Here is a 19,350-nt window from a genome sequence, read left to right on the forward strand (position 1 = left end):
ACTTCACAGCTCAAGGTAGACCAATGATATACATGCTTGCAATATGAACAAAGAGCCACACATCAGATTGCTCAGTTTAGCAGTTACAGGCTAGAATGGTGAAGACCTTTTAGGGCCTGAGTAGGATTTAAAATAGACAACCTTCAGAATTACTCAACAGGATAAGCCTGTTGAATATATGAAATATTAAGCACAATGTATTTAATGAACAATACACTTAACCCTAAGTAACTGCTAAGTTTTGTTTTCAAACTTAAATAATCTAATTTTAGGTGCTGCCAGATATAAGCCAACTCCCCCCACCTCCAAAATCCTAGACTAGATTTTTTTAATGTTTACAACAGATAATATTTTAAGGATTAAGTGTCCCAATTACCATTTGATTTTTTCCTTTGGGATCTGATGAATCTTCTGAAGAGGTTTTGGTTAAAACTTTTGCATCATCTTTCAATTCCTGCTTTTTCAACTGTTGCTCCTCTTGCCTTTCCTTTTCTTCCAGTTTCTTCCGCACTTCGGCTTCTTCATATCTAGTTTAAAAAAGAATTACAATTTGCTTTTTTCATTGCAAGAGATTGTTTTGTTGGCACTTACTGTTAAGATGCCCGAGTCTCTGGTGGATGAAGAAAGCCAGTCATTGCTGGGTTAATGCCTCCAACAAGCCTAGGCAGGAAACTCATTACGTAACTTGCATGTGTTCTTCATCCTCTTTCCCAGGAGACATCAGTCACACTTTTGACCAAGCCTTTGAAGATCCTGGTCAGTGACTGGCTCTCTTCATCCACCAAAGAAGGAAAAGTGAACCATTCTCCTGGAGGACTTGGGAGCCAGTCACTGCTGAGACCTACCAGAGCCTGCCTCTAGGTGGGGAAGACTGTAAGTGCTCACTAAACACACCAGCCAAAGCCTGATAATCCTTAAATCTTTACCATCTGATTGCCATTTGGTTTTCTGGACAATAGACCCTAAACACCATGCATCCTTTTACATGCTGCTTACCCTGATGGATGCAAGAATGGTTTGAAGCCTTAATATTTTACTAGAAATGCAGAGCAAGTACAATTCTGAAGTTGACAAAAATGTAAGATCTCTATTGTTTTAAATATATTAAACAAACACAAAATCACTGTTTATAGGATGGTTTGTCAGAACAGCGTATGCATGTGAGCATTCCAAATGTGGTGAGTAAACAAATGTAACTAATGTTCTCACTTGGCTACAGAACAAGAATAGCATACTAAATTCTAAAACAAGACTTCAGAAACTGATGTCTGAGTGATGAAAATTCTAATTTTTTTATGTAAAGGAAGTCAGATAAAAGATTTCATCTGGTTTCATCAAGGCAGAAGTCAACCACTCTTCCTCCTTCTTATAGATACCATTTAATCACCACCTGCACATTAATTAATTTCTAAATTCAGTTATTAACTGCTCTTGTACCACAGGAGAACAGAAAAAACAAAACATGCTACTACTAGAGCTTGACTTGGAGACTGTTGTAGAAGCGTCGAAGAAAGAATTTGGATTACTCCCAAAGTAGTTAATTCATGAATATCTTGGGAGCATTCCAAATACTTTATCGTACTGTTGCCCTTGAAAAACAAGGGCACATTGTTTCTTTAGAGGCGCGGGGGACGCCTGACTGATATCTGTGCACTGGATGGTAGTTATGCCACTACATTCGGGGGTCTGGAAAACAGGAAATATTATTAAAAAGATTTCTGAAGGAAAAGCACCACACTATCAAAGGCCCAGATGAAATGCCATAGCTCTCCTACAAAATTGTGTGGGGAACATAAGAAGCTACATGTGTTTTCCTACACATATCAGCTGGTCACATTTTCATCATATTTACAAAAATAAGGAAAAATGCACTATTACAAGGTTATAGTTGTGTTAAAGGATAATAGAATTATCGAGACAAAACGAAACAGAAGTAGCCAGTAGTTTGGTATGAGCTGAAGCCAAGTGGTAGAACACATGCTTTGCATCTAGAAGGCTCCAGTTTCAACCTACGCCATATCTAGGTGAGAAAGATTTGATTGGAGAGCTGCTGCCAGTCAAGGATACTTAGCAAGATGGGTAATGGTTTGATTCTTGTGTAAAGGCAGCTTCTTATGCTTTTATGGCAAGCCTGCTAAAAGTGCTAAATAATATGAGCCTGGATACTTCTCATTTGCACATTTAAGATCTTCCTCATAGGTCTTCCTCTGTGTGCCCCCTATGTCTGAATTACAATGGTTGGCCACACAGATCAGGATGTTTTCAACTGCAACAGCAACATTGTTAAGCCACTCCTCTAGGGATGCACATCTCCCTTCCTTCCTGTTATTTTTAAGGCAACTGGCCAAGACTGTCATGTTCCAGAGTGCTTTTGGATTTGTTTAATATTGGATATGGCTTTATATCAATTGCTGCTGCTCATGCTTTCATTATTATTGTGATGAACTGCTGCTGATTATTCTAACTTCCCCAATCTTCACCAATTGCTGGGGGGGGGGGAGAGTGTGTGTTTGGGAATAGCATCCTGAATGAGGTGGTCTAGGACTCCAAGTTTCTGCTACGTGTCTAAAAGCCAAGGGCTAACACTATATCTAGCCATGAATGCAGCACTGTCATTTATAAAGATCACAGGAGATTCAAGTTCCACTGCAATCGCTCTCTCGTTCACTTACAGAGGTACTCTATGCCGAAACATTTTTCGCCTCTTATTGAACTCTCAGTTAATTGAAAATGTTGCAGGAGGAATGCTTCTCTGTGCTTAATAAGGAAAAATACGGTAGAAGATAACAAAAAAACCAAGCACACGTATTAACATTTAATGCTATTTAAGCATACCTGAGTTTAAGGCTTTCTGAAAGTCTTTCAGCTTCTTCAATAGCCTTTTTTATGTTTGTAGGTCCAAGCATTGAATGAAAGTAATCCTGAAATTACAAGAAGCATAAAACCATTTCAAGCAGTGTACCATTGACCAATGTATACAGAAAAAATCCATTAGTCATGATCTTTCTGGCACTATGTCATAGATGAATAATTGACAGTTTCAAATGGAGATTGCAATGAGTGGCTGTTCTCCCTCTTGAGCTTCCAGTTCTGAACTTACGGGAAATGAGTAGTTGTCTCATTTCTGGCATTATTCTGAATTTACAGATCTTACAGAGCGAAGGAGCAGAGACAACTGCACCTCCAATGTCCATCACAATAGTGGATTATTGCCATGCGCTTTGGTGCCTAGTGCCCAATGCAAATTTTCAACTATGGTGTCCCTGACAGATGTGTTTCACTTTCTCCAATCAGTGGTTTATTACCTTGAATTTTCAGATGCAATATTTAACTTTACATCAAAATATACATAAAACTACTCATAACTGGATACCTACTTGTTGCTGTTTGAAATCTGTCCTCTTCTTAATAAGATTATACACAGTCACATACTTCATGTAAAGTACATAGGCCTTCTCTTCATCTCTGTCCAACCGGCACTCCTCAGCTGCTTTGAAGATCTTGAGGGCACTCTGTACATAACTTGAAATGGAGGCAAAGAATTCAAAATCACAAAAGTTACTGGAATGTCGTGAATGCAGACTACATAAAAGCAGAACTTCCGCCTACAATGATAAGCTGCTTTAAAGAACAAATGTATGAACAAGCAATTTTCTTTCTCAAAAGACAAGTCAGTGTTATTTTATGATCTATCTTTAAATTATTTTCTGCAAAAAGTGCTCAGCTTCCTTAAACATTAACTCACCCCCTGAAACTTTACAGCCAGGAAAGTGAATGATACAGCACTCTTTTAAAGTGTAAATGGTGTTTTAGCTAAGTGTATGGAGCACAATATCTATTAGAACATATTTTCCATTAATTCCAAGAAACAAGATGGAGACTAAGTCAACTAAGCAAATATCCATACCTCTTAGTACTGGTTTTATCAGCTTTTACTTCTGTCTTTTTGTTAAGATCTTTCAATGAAGTGCAGAGGTATAGGTCTTTAGGTACAGATGCCACAGCAGGCATGTTAGTATATAGATATGTCTCCTCAGGAGGATGCTAAAGGCTTCAAAGGGATATTATAGGTCTTTGAATTACTCAGCAACCCTGGCTGTTTCCTGAAAAAATAAAATAAAGATTTCAAATGGATCTTATTAACAAATACAAAGACACATCCTTTGACCATTTTATGAATGCTTGCCTACAGAAACTTTAAAGACACGAACACAAGCGTGAAACGACTTTTGAAACAGCTCAAGTAAAACCAGGACTTTTCCCCCTAGAAAAAGAGGTGCTGGTACTCCAGGGTAATTTAAGCACACCCTGAAAAAAAAAATCACTGAATAGAACTCTATTCAACCCTATTGCTTTCTCAAAAACCACCAGGTTATCAGTTTCAGCTTCCAGGCATGCAATTTATGTGGTGCAAAATTATCTGTTAGAAAATGTACTCAGACACAAAAAAAGGATGAGGAGAAAATACTGGCAACAAGCTCTTTTCTACAACCCTCACTATGAAGAGATAGTCCATTTTCACTCCATCCAGTAATATACATATGTACCTTGTTCAATTAGTCTCAAGCAGGTAATCTTAGCTGTTTTTTCTCCCACAATGTGGATTACCAATAACAAAGGCTTCATATCCTGGAAACTTGAAGCCTTTTCTAAATATAACTTCAAGGTTCAACACGTCATGTCATTATTTTTTCTCCACCACCTAAGCAGCACATTGTGATTAGGTTTTGCTGAGATTAAATGCAGTATTGCAGTAGGTATTATCCAAACAGAGAGAAATAACTCTTATAACATTACTATTACTAAAGGCTACTAACATCTGCAGAGTCATAAAAACACAGCTAGCTTGCTCACTGTTGCGCAGATAATTGGCACATGAAAACATTTCCCATGGCGACTGTGCATCCAGTGGTCATGGGAAGAGACTTTAAATGAAGACATTGATAATATCATAAACATTTCCCCCCAAAAATATAGACAATAGTTGCATCTGAACATCTGCACGTATGTGTGAATTGGGGAAACATATATTTTGTGTTTCACTTCCCTTTTAAATTATCAATTTACTTCATGTGAGAGCAAGATGAAGTCATGCACTTAAATAAGCTTTTTGCTTTCATTTGATTTAATAAGTATATACTAATTACATTCCATTAGTATTCCAGTAACTTTTGTTTTAGGTTGTTTTAGTATATGGACCATATGATTACTTCCACTGACTACACCAATATTATGTGGCAACCTGATCATAGCCTGTTTTAAGTAACTATCAACACACAAGTACAGTGGTGCCCCGCAAGACGAATGCCTCGCAAGACGGAAAACCCGCAAGACGAATGGGTTTTCCGTTTTCAGAGGTGCTTTGCAGGACGAATTTCTCTATGGGCTTGCTTCGCAAGACGAAAATGTCTTGCGATTCTTGAGGTTTTTTTCCGCTCTCCAACCCCTTTTTCTAAAGCGCTAAGCTGCTAATAGCCTTTTAGCAGCTAATCCGCTAATCCCTTAAGACTTTAATAGCCGTTAATAGCCCTTAAACTGCTAATAGCGCTAATCCGCTAATGGGCTTGCTTCGCAAGACGAAAAAACCGCAAGACGAAGAGACTCGCGGAACGGATTCTTTTCGTCTTGCGAGGCACCACTGTACCATGAACTGGGTCTCAGTAATTGTTCATACAGTGGTACCTCTGGTTGCGAACGCCTCTGGTTGCGCACGCTGTGGGTTATGAGCTCCGGTAATCCGGAAGTAGCTGCTCCTGGTTGCAAACTTTGCCCCGGGATGCGAGTGGAAACTGCATGCCGGAGGTGCATGCGCAGTGGGAGGCGCACTTTCGCTAATGGCGCCTCAGGTAACGGGTAGTTTCCGGTTACAAACGGACCTCCGGAATGGATTTCATTCGTAACCAGAAGTACCACTGTATTTGCAAAACAGATATCACAGAATTGTGGGGTTGGGAGGGATTCCAAAGGTCATCTAGTCCAACCCCCTGCAATGCAGGAATCTCAACTAAAGCATCCATGGCAGATGGCCACCCAACCTCTGCTTAAAAACCTCCAAGGAAGGAGAATCCACAACCTTCTGAGGTAGTCGATTCTGCTGTTGAACAGTTCTTACCATCAGAAAGTTCTTCCTGATGTTCAGTCAGAATCTCCTTTCTTGTAACTTAGAGCCATTAGTTTGGGAGCTACTCCCCGCTGCAGGAGAAAAAAAACTTGCTCCATCTTCCATTTGACAGTCCTTTAGATCTTTGAAGATGGCTATCATATGTCCTCTCAGTCCCCTCTTTTCCAGGCTAAGCATACCCAATTCCCTCAACCGTTCCTCATAAGGCTTGGTTTTCCCTTGATCATCTTGGTTGCTCTCTCTGCACATGTTCCAGCTTGTCAATATTCTTCTTAAAGTGTGGCACCCAGAACTGGATGTGGTATTCCAGGTGTAGTCTGACCAAGACAGAATAAAGCGGGACTGTTGCTTCCCTTGATCAGGACACTGTATTTCTGTTGATGCAGTCTAGAATAGCATTAGATTTTCTGCTGCCGTATCACACTGTTGACTCATCCTAACCTTATGGTCTAAATCCTTTTCAGATGTACTACTGGCAACCCAAGCGTCCCTCATCTTATATTGGTGTAGCAGGTTCTTCCTGCCCAAGCGCAGAACCAGACATTTACCCCTATTGAAATTCCTTTTATTAGTTTTGGCCCAGTTCTCCAATCTGTTATACTGAATCCCAGCTCTGTCTTCTGCTGCACTAGGTACCCCTCCCAGCCTTGTGTCTTCCACAAATTTGATGAGCATCCTCTCAATTCCTTCATCCAAGTCATTTATAAAGATGTTGAACAACAACAGGCCCAGGACAGAACCGTGTGGTACACCACTTGTCACTTTTTTCCAGGATGAGGAGGAACTATTAGTGAGCACTGTCTGGGTTAGGTCAGTCAACCAGCTACAAATCCACCTAATAGTTACCTTGTCCAGCCCACATTTTGCCAGCTTCTCCACGAGAATATCATGGGACTTTGTCAAAAGCCTTATTGAAACCAACATACATGAAGTCTACAGCATTCCCCTGATCCACCAAGCTTGTAACTCTATCCAAAAGGAAAAAAGGAAAAGAAATGAGATTTGTCTGGCATGACTTATTTTTGAGAAACCCTTGCTGGGTTTTAGTAATCACAGCATCCTTTTCTAAGTGCTCTGTTGAATTATCTGTTCTAGGACCTTACCTGGTATTGATGTAAAGCTCAGGTGATCAGTCAGTAGTTACCTGGGTCTTCTTTTTCCCCTTTTTTTGAAGATGGGGACATTTGCTTGCCTCCAGTCCACCTGTTCTCCAAAAATTCTAAAGCATTATAAACAGAGGCTCTGGGATTATATCCACAAGCTCCTTTAGTACCCTTGGGTGCAGCTTACCAGGCCCTGGAGATTTGAATTCATTTAAAGTAGCTAAGTGTTCCCTTAGCACCTCTTTTCTTATACTGAGCTGCAGCTCCCTCCTTAAATCATTTACTCTCTTATCACCAGGTTGGGCGCTGCTTTCCTTTTGGGTGAAGAGGCAAAGTAGGTGTTGAGCAGTTCTTCATTCTCTGTCCCCCAAATAGCATTTCTCCATCTTCTCCACACACAGAACCTACTACTTGCTTGTTCTTCCTCCTGCTTTGAACATAGCCAAAGAAAGCTTTAAGAAACATTTTTAACTTCTCTTGCAAGCCTGGTCCACCTGTCATTCGCCCTGCAACTGTTGGCCACCTATGTATACTCTTCCTTCGTGATTTCCCCTTCCATTTCTTATACATGCCCTTCTTAAATCTCAGGTCATCTGTAAGCTCCTTATACAGCCACACCGGTTTCCTTAGATGCCTCCAACTTTTCCTTCTGTTGGAATTGTCTGCCTTTGTGACTTCAATGTATCATCTTAGAGAAACGCTCATCCATTTTGGATTCCCTTCTCTTTAAGTATTTCTGACCATGGTATCACTTAGTTCCTTAAGTTTTTTGAAATCAGTCTTCTTAAAATCCAGAGTATTTTTACAATCACACCCAGCTTTCCCTTGGTTCTATTTCATGAATCCCAAGAGACCATGATCACTTCCTCTCAAGTTTCCCAGTACAGTACTTCCACTTTGTCAAGTTAGTTCCTCCCTGTTAGTGAGGACCAGGTCTAAGTTGTTGCTTCTTCCACCTTCTGGTAAATGAATTGTCAGCGAGGCAACTGAGGAATTTGTTGGACCTTACGTTCTTGGCAGAGTTTGAGTTCCCATAGATATTGGGGTAGTTGAAGCCTCCCATGACTACTGTATCTCTCATCTTTGAATGTCTGGTAATATGCTGTAGGAAGGCATCATCCAAGTATTCAGTCTGGCTTGGAAGTCTATAGCAAACACCCACAGTAAGGTCACTGTTGCTTCCCTTTCCTACACTTTTTACCTATATACTCTCAATTGGCCTTCCTTCATTATGCCCTTTTCTTCAAGTGTGTAGAAGCTGGTGTTAAAAGTAATAAGCAGTACTACAATGTTCTTACCATTTATTGCTTGCATTTACACATGAACTGTCATTAACACATAAGTGCAGGAAGAGAAAACAAGGATACACTTCCTACATTCCCCACATATATACTGTGTCGTAAGACTGAGGAAGAGTCAGCTGGCAAAACCAATACCTCTACTATAGCCAGCCACGAACATAATCAGACAGTAAACAAGGTAGGTAGAGTATCAACCAGTCAACAATTGGCTCTGACAAAGTATAAATATTACTAATTCAACATCCATCTTTCTCCTGGCTACTTTATCCTTTGGTATTTACACAGTTGCTGCTATATATGTTTTAAAGTCCATGATATTCCTATAACTTCACTGAATGAAGTCTCCCATGTGAAGATACCACCATGTACTCATGCTCCTAGAACCTGCATGTCAGAGCTTTCCAAACTTTTCATGTTGGTGACACACTTTTTAGAAATGCATCATTTCGTGACACAGTAATTCAGTTTTACTAGCAAGGTAAAGGTAAAGGGACCCCTGACCGTTAGGTCCAGTCACGGATGACTCTGGGGTTGCAGCGCTCATCTCCCTTTATTGGCTGATGGAGCCGGCGTACAGGTCATGTGGCCAGCATGACTAAGCTGCTTCTGGCGAACCAGAGCAGCGCACAGAAATGCCGTTTACCTTCCCGCCGGAGCAGTACCTATTTATCTACCTGCACTTTTGACGTGCTTTTGAACTGCTAGGTTGGCAGGAGCAGGGACCAAGCAAGAGGCGCTCACCCCATTGCAGGGATTCGAACCGCTGACCTTCTGATCAGCAAACCACCTGCATCCCATTTTACTAGCAAACTGGAGGTTAAACTACCCCTTTTCCAGGCCCGGGAGGAGCACAGGAAGCATTCGCACGACACAGCTGCACACGGCAGCTGTCACAACATAAAGTTTGGAAAGATCTGCTGTATGTTCTCGTGCTCCTAGAACATGTATGGACATCCCAAGAACGCTCCCTCTTGGCACAACTTATTGGCACAATCATTCAATGGTGTTGGCTTCTGCTTAAATTCAGTCTCAACGCATGGAAAGGTTTGGGAGGCATTACTCACTGTAAATCCACAACACGCAAGTTAAAACCGTGAGCACACACCGCTTACTTCACAGAACTACTTCCACACATGAATTTCCATTACTCACGTAAGACAATTCTGCATCACTACAAATGCATGTAAGGAGGAAGAGGTGCCAAACACTGGAACGTGACACACACTCACCTACAGGTCAGATCTTCCATGTGTGAATTTCATCATGGGTAAAGTCACCCCAATGACATTTTGCAGGCTTCTTACTGGCCTTGTTTGATGTTTTATTGTGTTTTTAATATTCTGTTGGGAGCCGCCCAGAGTGGCAGCGGAAACCCAGCCAGATTGGCAGGGTATGTATGTATGTATGTATAAATAAATATTATTATTATTATTATTACTACTACTACTACTATTGTTATTACTATGGTTGTTATTATTACGTGTACACCCATTTCAGTTTAAGCATATGCTTAGAAGGGCATATATACAGCGTGGATGGGCCAAACCAGCATTTGAAAACACACCTGTCACATAAAGGCTTGAGGAAAAGGGCCAGAATTGGCTGCGGTTCCCTGCTGATCAAGCTTTGGGGGGGGGGGGTGTTAAACTCGAGTAACGTGTGAATGCAACCTCCCAGGTCACTCACCAAGGTGACATTTTACTGGACATCGTTGGGGGGGGGGGGCAGAAATGACTCCCGCGGTTCCCTCCTCCATTTCCCCTTTTTTTCTGCTCGGTATGGACTTTCTCTCAGTTCCTTATGCCTCCCGTCATCTCGCGGCCTCCGCCCATTCCCACCTCACAACCCGAGTCTCCCCAACGCCGCCACCCCGGGCTCCTCCTTGCGGGCCCACAGAAGGGCCCCTCCACGGCCAACACGGACCTAGCCGTCTCGTGTGAACCGAGCCCCACAGACGCGTGTCAGGTCTCCCTTCCGAACCCCCCCGCCAGCAAGCCTCGTTCTCCGGGCTCCAGCCAGCTTGCCCACCGCGGGGTCCTTCCTGAGGTAAAAGAGGGCAGGCCGCTCCGCCTCAAAGAGGCCTTTCCTCTTGGCAGGGGGTTGGACACGATGGCCCTTGTGGTCTCTTCCAACTCTATGATTCCCGGCCCTCTCGGCTCCAGCGCACTCACCTGAGCTTCGGGGGTCTCGCAGCAGCAGCCGTCGCCACCACCTCTCCCTCCTCCCTTCGACCCGGCCCAGGCCCATGTCCCAGAGGCGAAACGGCGGAGGGAAGATGGGCTGGAGGACGGCCTTCGCTTCCGAGGCGGAACTGGGCTGAGGCGGCGGAGAGGCGGCCCGTGGGCGGGGATAGGGGTGGCTCTTCCCTCAGCGCCGGGGCTCGGGCCCAGCCTCCCTGGCAAAGGGGCTGGGCTGCGGGAATGGCTTGCTTACTCGTCGGGAAGTGTGTGTTGGGGTAGCCGACTGATAAACAGCAGCCACCAAATCTTTATTTTTAATTTTTGTTCAGGGTTTCAAGAGTCTTATATATGAGGTGGGGAACTTTACGGACGGGGTTTTGCCCGCCTTTTCTCTGAAGGATTCCGCGCCTGCCAAAAACTTAAGTCCTTCTGGGAAAGCAGAACTGCTTTCTTTTGTGAATTATATCATAGGGACAGAACTATAGGTTTTTATCATTTGTGGTGGTCTTGTAGTTAAGGATCAGTGCCAGATTTACGTATAAGCTAAACAAGCTGTAGCTTAGGGCCCCACTTTCTTGGGGACCCGAAAAAAATTAAAGGGAAAAAACCCCTAGATGTACATTTCCAAAATATAAGATAAAAAAACAAAATAAAACCTACATACAGCAACAGAGTTTTGTGTTGTGTAGACTCCTATGATATAAGTAATGGGCCCCACCTGCTAGCCCGCTCACTAAAATATCACTGGTTTGCTCATTTCTATCTATAGAAATTATGGACTTTGCATTCTGCATGGACTTTTCAACAATTACTTTGATAAAATACATATTTTGTTATGTGCAGATGGATTTAGATACCTATTAGGTACATAACTTACCATATATAGCATATATTCAACACAAAAAAAGCAGCAATTTGTTGTTGACAAAGGACAGCTGGACATATAAAGGGCCCCATTACCTTCAGTAGCTTAGGGCCTCATCAAACCTAAATCCAGACCTGAGTAAGGTTAAAGCTTACTGGGAAATGATACACAATGAATTGAAAAGGATGTTCAAAATAACATTTGTAAAAAAACAAAACCAACAGCTTTTTGGGGGGAATTATAGGGACAGAATTACCAAAAATGTATAGAAACTTGTTCTTGTACGCTATTACAGTGGCAAGAATGTTACTCGCCCCAAAATTTTAAGAAGCAGCAAAGGAAGAATGGATGCAAAAACTTATGGAATATGCAGAAATGGCAAAACTTGCAGGAAGAATAAGGAATAAAGATAACCAACTCTTTATAAAAGAATGGAAATGGTTTATTGACTATTTACAGATCAATTGTAAACAGATGAGAACACTGGCAGGATTGTTGTAATAATGTGCAGTTTCAGAAGAGCATATATTTTAAAGATGAATAAAGGAGCAAATTAAGGTAATTTGGAGTATGCAGAAGATATTAAAAATACATTTAAGGAACCACAGAAAGGGGGTAGGAAGTCAAGTTTTGAAATGTTAAAATGATTGTAAAATTAGTGAAATGTATAAACCTGAAAAGCATAAATAAAATTTAAAAAGCAGAGCTGCTTCAAGCTGCAAAGGGCAACCATCAGATACAGTGTGATGTACTGTAGGTTTTTTGTTTTTGTTTTTATGCTTTTTATGTTGTTGTAAAGCACCCTGATGTTGTATGAGGAAGGTAGATGAGTTCTTTGAGAACTTCTAAAATGTTGCTTTTCGCTTTCCAGTTCTCCAATAATTAAAGCAGTTGCTGGATTCCTGTGAAATAATGAACCCACAAGTTTTTGGTAATGCCCCGTTGGTGTAGATGGCTAAACTATCCATGCTGTGCAACTTTTAAGATGGCAAACTTTCTGTTTCCTCTATTGCAAAATAACTGAACAAACTCAAAGATCTGAGCTTCTTGGAAATAACCAATACATTGCAATTTTTCTGCTCCAGAAAGTCTGCCCAGTCATTTTGCTAGTGAATCACCATCTCATAGATGTTGGGAAGAACAGACAAAATAAAACTTATAAAACATTTTGCAAGCCCCAGCATACTTTATAGTTACTGAAGTTAGTTGGACTAGTTGTTGAGCAAACGTATTTAGATTGGAGGCTTACTAATTATCTTTGGTTCCACAGTAGGCTTCTGCACTCGGGATTGCTCTGTAAAATGGGTGAAAAGGGTTACTTTGAATTGCAAACTCCACAGGAGAACTGGGTGGAGAGGTTGAGTCAACAAGAGGGATGTAGTGGAATTTTTAAGTGGAGGCACAAGCTTTGTGCTATTTTGATTATAGGAATTTGCTTTCAGTCTTATCTTTGGGACTACAGTACAATGGCAGGGTGTCCTAAACTCATATTCTTTGTCTCCTCGCTGCAAAGCTACATAAGCAAAGTCCATAATCTGACCCCAAATAAAAATAGCAGAGAAGTGTTAGGAACAGTTTGGGAATGGAGAAGGCATCCCACATTGAAATTTTATTTGCACCCAGCAACATTAAAACATCATTAGGGTGAAGCAGTTAGTGGCCCAGAGTTCATCATATGATCCCTCTCATTTAAGAAATTAATACCACTTTACAAGCCTTCTCAAATATTTCCATAATTATTCATACTGTAAAAGTAAAACCTGAACTAGAGAGAAACTATGTTCAGGTTTTATCAGATAAAAACACACCAGTCTTGCTTATACAAGCAGCAGCAAAGCACATTATGGATTCCTTTCTCCTTATGAAATGTTACCACACAGTATGCTCCATGGTATTATAAAATAGCAGTTATAAAACAAGTGATCAATCTGTAGCATGCCTAATATAGGTATGGCATGCATAAAGATAAAAAAGGTAAAGGACCCCTGACAGTTAAGTCCAGTCCAGTTGCTGACGACTCTGGGGTTGCTGAGCTCATCTCGCTTTACAGGCTGAGGGAGCCAGCGTTTGTCCGCAGACAGTTTTCCCGGGTCATGTGGCCGGCATGATTAAGCTGCTTCTGGTGCAATGGAACACTGAAACCAGAGCAGCACATAATGAACTGAATGTGATTTATATGGATCTGTTAATGGAAAAATATATTTTTGTTTTTAAATGTGTTGTAATTCATTTGGAGATCTTTGTAGCAAGTGACCAAGAATCAAAGGAAAAAACAAATGAGATAAATGGCTGCAAAGATGTTGTTTATCCCTCCCTGACTTTTAAAAAAACTACCCAAGACTGTCAAGCCCATAGTTTTTAATGTAATCAATCTTTTATAATTTACAGCTAATCTTGTTTAGGTAAAGGTAAAGGTACCCCTGCCCGTACGGGCCAGTCGTGTCCGACTCTAGGGTTGTGTGCTCATCTCGCTCTAGAGGCCGTGAGCTGACGCCGTCTGAAGACACTTCCGGGTCATGTGGCCAGCGTGACGAAGCTGCAGCTTCGTGGCCAGCACCAGCGCAGCACACGGAAACGCCGTTTACCTTCCCGCTACAAAGCGGTCCCTATTTATCTACTTGCACTTAAGAGTGCTTTCGAACTGCTAGGTGGGCAGGAGCTGGGACCGAACGACGGGAGCTCACCCCACGACGGGGATTCGAACCGCCGACCATACGATCGGCAAGTCCTAGGCACTGAGGTTTTACCCACAGCGCCACCCGCGTCCCCACAGCGCCACCCGCGTCCCAATCTTGTTTAGGAATCAGTAATTCTATTGTCAAGCAGAAGCTCCCTTATTGTACAGTATTAGTTCCATTTGGCCAGGTTAGAAGCACCAGTAATTGGAGAACAAAGCGTTAAACTCTACGAACAAACATTTTGTCCTGCACCCAACTACTGTAGTTTCCAATACCAGAAACACTTGTTCCATTTGCAGAAATATCTTGAGGAACAATAAAGTTGAAGAAACAATACTAAACTGTCCCGTCGATGTTTGGCAGGTGTCTGCAAGATCTACATTGCATTTGAAAGAGCTATCTTATCTAGGCAATGAAATCTCTTCCTTGACACTGATGTCCCATGGAACAGCCCCTGCAAATTTACTTATGGCACGTTGTTTTGTCATTTCACATTTAATGTGTATATGAAACCAGGTGAGAAATTTACACCCATTAGTGTGTGGGTAGAACCTATCTCTTTCCACCTCCCTCTCCAGACCTGCCCGCTCAGTTCTTTCACCACTAATATAATGGATAGTGTTAGATTGAACCCTACTTAACCATGATGCTTACTAGATTACCTTGGGCCAAGCCTACCTCACAGGATAAGTGGAGAAGAGAAAGATCATGTGACACCCTGGGCTCCTTGGAAGACAAAAACCGCAATAAAACTCATTAACAGGATAGCTCATGGAGAAAGAATAACATACAGGGTATCATATCAGGTAAATGGACCCCTGACTGTTAGGTCCAGTCGTGGACGATTATGGGATTGCGGTGCTCATCTTGCTTTAAAGGTCGAGGGAGCTGGCGTACAGCTTCCTGGTCATGTGGCCAGCATGACTAAGCCGCTTCTGGTGAACCAGAGCAGTGCACAGAAACGCCATTTACCTTCCCGCCGGAATGGTACCTATTTATCTACTTGCACTTTGACGTGCTTTCGAACTGCTAGTTTGGGAGGAGCAGGGACCGAGCAACGGGAGCTCACCTCGTCGCGGGGATTTGAACCGCCGACCTTCTGATCGGCAAGCCCTAGGCTCTGTGGTTTAACCCACAGCACCACCCGCACCCATCGTATCAGGTAACATACTGGTAATTTAATGGTACTCTGAAAGTACTTTCTATTGCTTTTTGCTTGCTTTAGAAAAAACAAAAAACAGAAGCTAAATAGTGAAAGAGAGATACGGTTGAAGTAAGGAAGTTGAGAATGAGTTTTTCACTACTTCCCAAAAACATTTGTTCCCAAAGTTAGACTACCAGCAAATTTTATGCTTGTAGGGAGTTTTCAGGAAAAGGAACCATTAGGAAAGCTTGGAATACTAATCCATTTAAAGTGAATCTTTTCCACAAATTAAGATTTCCTGCCAGTCTCTAAAACACTGATGTTTAGAACCTTTATTCCTCAAGCTCAATTTACTTACTTACTTTACAATATTTAACAACTCAAATCCCTGATGCAGGTATAAGACACTTGTGGTTCTCCATAGTTGGATTCAAACTCCCATTAGCCCCAGTCGGCAAGGATCAGGGATTAAAATGGTAATCTAGTAACATCCGGAGGGCTACAGGTTACCTACCCCTGCCCTGAAAAAATCTTCACAGTAAGATACCTTTTCTCATGCCAGTTACAGTTCTGATTTATTCACAATATTTTCTTCCTATAGTGGTTTTGCAATTGAGAATAATGTGGTGGCTCCTTGTGTGTGGAAAGCTCTCCCCAGGGAGGCTCATCTTTGTTACTGATCTTTAGGCACCAGGCAAAAACATTCCTCTTCAACCAGGCCTTTGGCTGTTAACCCATCTATTGTCTTTTTCTATTATTTATTAAATTTACAGCATTAAAAATACAGTAACTTGGATTCTCAGGCCATACTGTAAAAGGCCCTGTACTATCTGGAAAAGCTTTGTCAGACAGCATAGTGAGGATGCAATGGTGGCAGTAAAGTATTGCTGCCTTCACTGACAAGGAGTAGGCTTGATAATAAGCCTTCAGCAGTGTTCAACTGCATTCAACTGGAGTTTTCTTCCACTTGCGTTCAAGCAGTCTTCCAACTTGTTTCATGGCTCTGAACTCTGGAGTATACCAAGGAGCCAAGCAGGCTCTATGAAGCAGGAGAGCCTTTTGGATATTTCACAAGTTGGCCAAGGCTTCAAAAGAAACAGCTGTCTTGTCAGCTGGAAAATCTCCCCAAGCTGTCTGGAACTCAACTGGATCCATCACCTTCTGAGGGCAGACCATCCTGCACATTCATCATTCTTGTTTTTGGTTGATAATTGTTAATTTATGCGGGGAGACTGAGATAAAACTGCACTGCTGCAACTATGTCCCAGTTACCAACTCACAATACAGTCGTACTTTGGTTTTCGAACAGAATGCGTTCCGGGAGTCCATTCAACTCCCGGAATGGTTCGGAAACCAAGGCGCAGCTCCCAATTGGCTGCAGGAGCGTCCTGCAGCCAATCAGAAGCCACACTGGATGTTCAGCTTTCAAAATCATTTGAAAACCCAGAACTCTCACTTCCAGTTTTCAATCGTTTGGGAGCCAAAATGTACAAGTACGAAGGCGTTCAGCAACCAAGGTACAAATGTAGTCAGAATCTATTTTTTTAGTGCACACTCATTTTTTGGATTGGCTCCTATCTGTACAGCCATGATAAACATAAACTTTTATGTTTCATTTTTCATAATCACAGAAAACAGAGACAGGTTCGTAAACCTCTTGGCCTCCGTAGTCACTGCTTCAATCCCCATCACTCAAGTTCTCTTCTGCTTTCAACTCCAGTAATTTTCCCCCAGTGATCATGGCTCTACAACCTCTATGATACAGTAAATCAGGTATTTCCATTATTTCTAATGTGTGTTTTTCTACTGAGCAATGAAATACATTTTTGCACAGAAGCAGCTTCATCCAAAGTTACTCAGAATTCATAGATTTGTATGCTGACTTGTTGGTTTGCAGATTGTGTCCTTGATGGCCCATGCTGAATGATACACAATTTTTTTTTTTAAGAGATATGTGATCTTCAAATTGTTCCATTGTTTTGTTATTTCTAAAGGGAAAAAGAGAGTACTAATCAGTAATGTAACCCGTATACTTGGTACAGGCTTATTAATTAATTGCATCAAATAATGCAGCTACATCACCCACTGTAATGGGTTGGGATAAACAAGCACCTGCATTGTTGTAACTCACATGGATACACTCATGTCAGCCTTAATAAAGACGTTGAATTCAAGATCGCCTACATAGCCTTCAATCTCTGGATCTCTGCCTGAATCCTTGAAACTGACATTACCATGCTATCTCACATAATGGTTTAGGTGTTATCTGAGAACAGCTAAACCTCTGAAAGCAGTCATTATTTTTACCTGCACTAGCTACTGCAACAGAAGATACCATTTGGATTAAATGTCCATTCCATTCAGCAACCTGTTCATCAAAATCAGGGTTTCAAACTTAAGGTCCTACATCAGACACAAATAAGGACCTGGTTTGCAAGTGGAAATGTAGGGCAAGAGAGGACTAGAAGAAGAGGACAAATGTCGGAGCACAGTTTGTGCGGTAACCACCTTTTTTCACAGAACAGCATCAGGTTAGTTTCAGTGGATGAACAATGAAAGCACAGCTTTGCTGATGGTACCGCAAGAATCACTTCACAAAAACATGTTCATAGGCCTGGAATCAAGATACTAGCAGATACACTGAGATCAGAAAGGAGTAGAAAGGCTCCTCATTTCAGGGAGTCTGTCTACACTTGGCTTGCAGCCAGCATTCACTACTGACCCTGCGGTAATATTCTGCTGTTAAAAAGCACAGTGGAAGCTGTCATGTGGCCAACATAAAGCACTCTGAATCTTATGGGAAACTTACTAAATACAAATATTTTATTAAATTTACAATATATTTTGAAACGTGGTTTGTTCTGAGCTGCCCAGAGCACAATGATTGCAGTGAATTGACAGGGCATGGTTTCTTCATAAAACACGCATACAATGCTCCCCACCCCATTCACCAGACTTGATGAAGATTGCTCCTTTTGTGGGGTCCTAGTAATGGCATTAGCCCACTATTCCTTTTTTGGATTTTCCCTAATTACAGTAAGGCTGCACACACACCATACATTCAAAGCACACTCCAGCCTCTGTCGAAGAATTCTGGCAAGTTATTAAAGGTATTGGGAATTTCAATGTTTGTGTGTGCAAACTTTTCCCATGATTTTTTTTTGGGGGGGGCGTGCTTTGCTTGAAATGTATGGCTGCGCACACTGCCCAACAGAGCTACCCTACTTATTTTCTAATTTAAGTTTATGAAGTGGCTTTCTTTCACCTACAACCCTATGCAGACCTACTTGCGAGTAAGCCATACTGCACCGAGCAGCATACAGACACAAGCTTGCTTTTTTAAATTTTGCACTCTCTCATACGTTGCCCTGGAAACGAAACACAGTGAAACATATTGAGGTTTGCACAGGATCTCACTGCGAACTCACGGCCCACTCCTACACGTGTCTGCTCTGAAGTAACACCTACGAAGCTATTCCTAGGTAGGTGGCATGGGACTGCAACCTGAACATTAATACTCCTCTTTGGCACCTCTTGACTTACTATCCTAGAGCTGGAAAAGACCTAATGCCCTCAGTGAAGCGCCTGTTGAGGAGCCTAAACACGCCTCCACTACTGAACCCGTCCCCACCCCCTCCGCCGTTCAGGCGGGAAAAGAAAACCCCCAACGGCAGAAGATGGCGGCTCCCTTTCTCGCCTCGTCTCCCCCTCCCTTCTTCCGGGCTCTGCGCGTGCGCCGTGCTCCTCCTCCGACGGCCGTATCCCTCCGCCGCTTCCCCCCTCTTTTGTCCACCGACCGTTTGTGCGGTAAAATAATCCCGCGCCCCGATGAGGGCGAAAGCGCCCCCTCCGGTTCGCAAGCTCGGGGGCGCGGCCCCCTCCCCGTTTCCACCAGGGGAGGGTATTCCTCAGGAGAGGCGCCTCAGCGCGGCCAAAGTGGGTCCTCCGCGCTGGCTCC

At 42.3% G+C, this 19,350-nt stretch overlaps 1 protein-coding gene and 1 long non-coding RNA gene across 5 annotated transcripts in view; both read right to left on the reverse strand.

Moving 5' to 3' along the window:
* The window catches only part of USP8 (ubiquitin specific peptidase 8), a 35,384-nt gene extending 24,442 nt beyond the window's left edge, over nt 1-10,942 (reverse strand). Inside the window, exons 1-5 of one of the 3 annotated variants that reach the window (XM_083411878.1) lie at nt 10,697-10,942; nt 3,908-4,103; nt 3,378-3,522; nt 2,836-2,921; nt 377-527 (exon numbers count right to left, since the gene is read on the reverse strand). In XM_083411878.1, the coding sequence (XP_083268004.1) occupies nt 377-527; nt 2,836-2,921; nt 3,378-3,522; nt 3,908-4,011 (486 nt within the window). In that variant the 5' untranslated portion in view covers nt 4,012-4,103; nt 10,697-10,942. The remainder of the gene's footprint in view (nt 1-376; nt 528-2,835; nt 2,922-3,377; nt 3,523-3,907; nt 4,104-10,696) is intronic. The other 2 variants (XM_083411880.1, XM_083411879.1) reach the window with 2 other exon arrangements.
* A 4,767-nt stretch (nt 10,943-15,709) lies between these two features.
* On the reverse strand, nt 15,710-19,223 carry LOC310663884. 2 transcript variants are annotated; one of them, XR_014504628.1, is made up of 2 exons: nt 17,728-19,223; nt 15,710-17,380 (listed from the first exon to the last, which is right to left on the reverse strand). It is a non-coding gene; the product is annotated as an uncharacterized lncRNA (long non-coding RNA). The 2 variants fall into 2 exon arrangements; XR_014504629.1 differs by having other exon boundaries at nt 17,700-19,223.
* Nucleotides 19,224-19,350: the final 127 nt, after the last annotated feature.

Source organism: Podarcis tiliguerta (genome assembly GCF_965153285.1).
Source record: "Podarcis tiliguerta genome assembly, chromosome: 14".
Taxonomy (NCBI): Eukaryota; Metazoa; Chordata; class Lepidosauria; order Squamata; family Lacertidae; genus Podarcis; species Podarcis tiliguerta.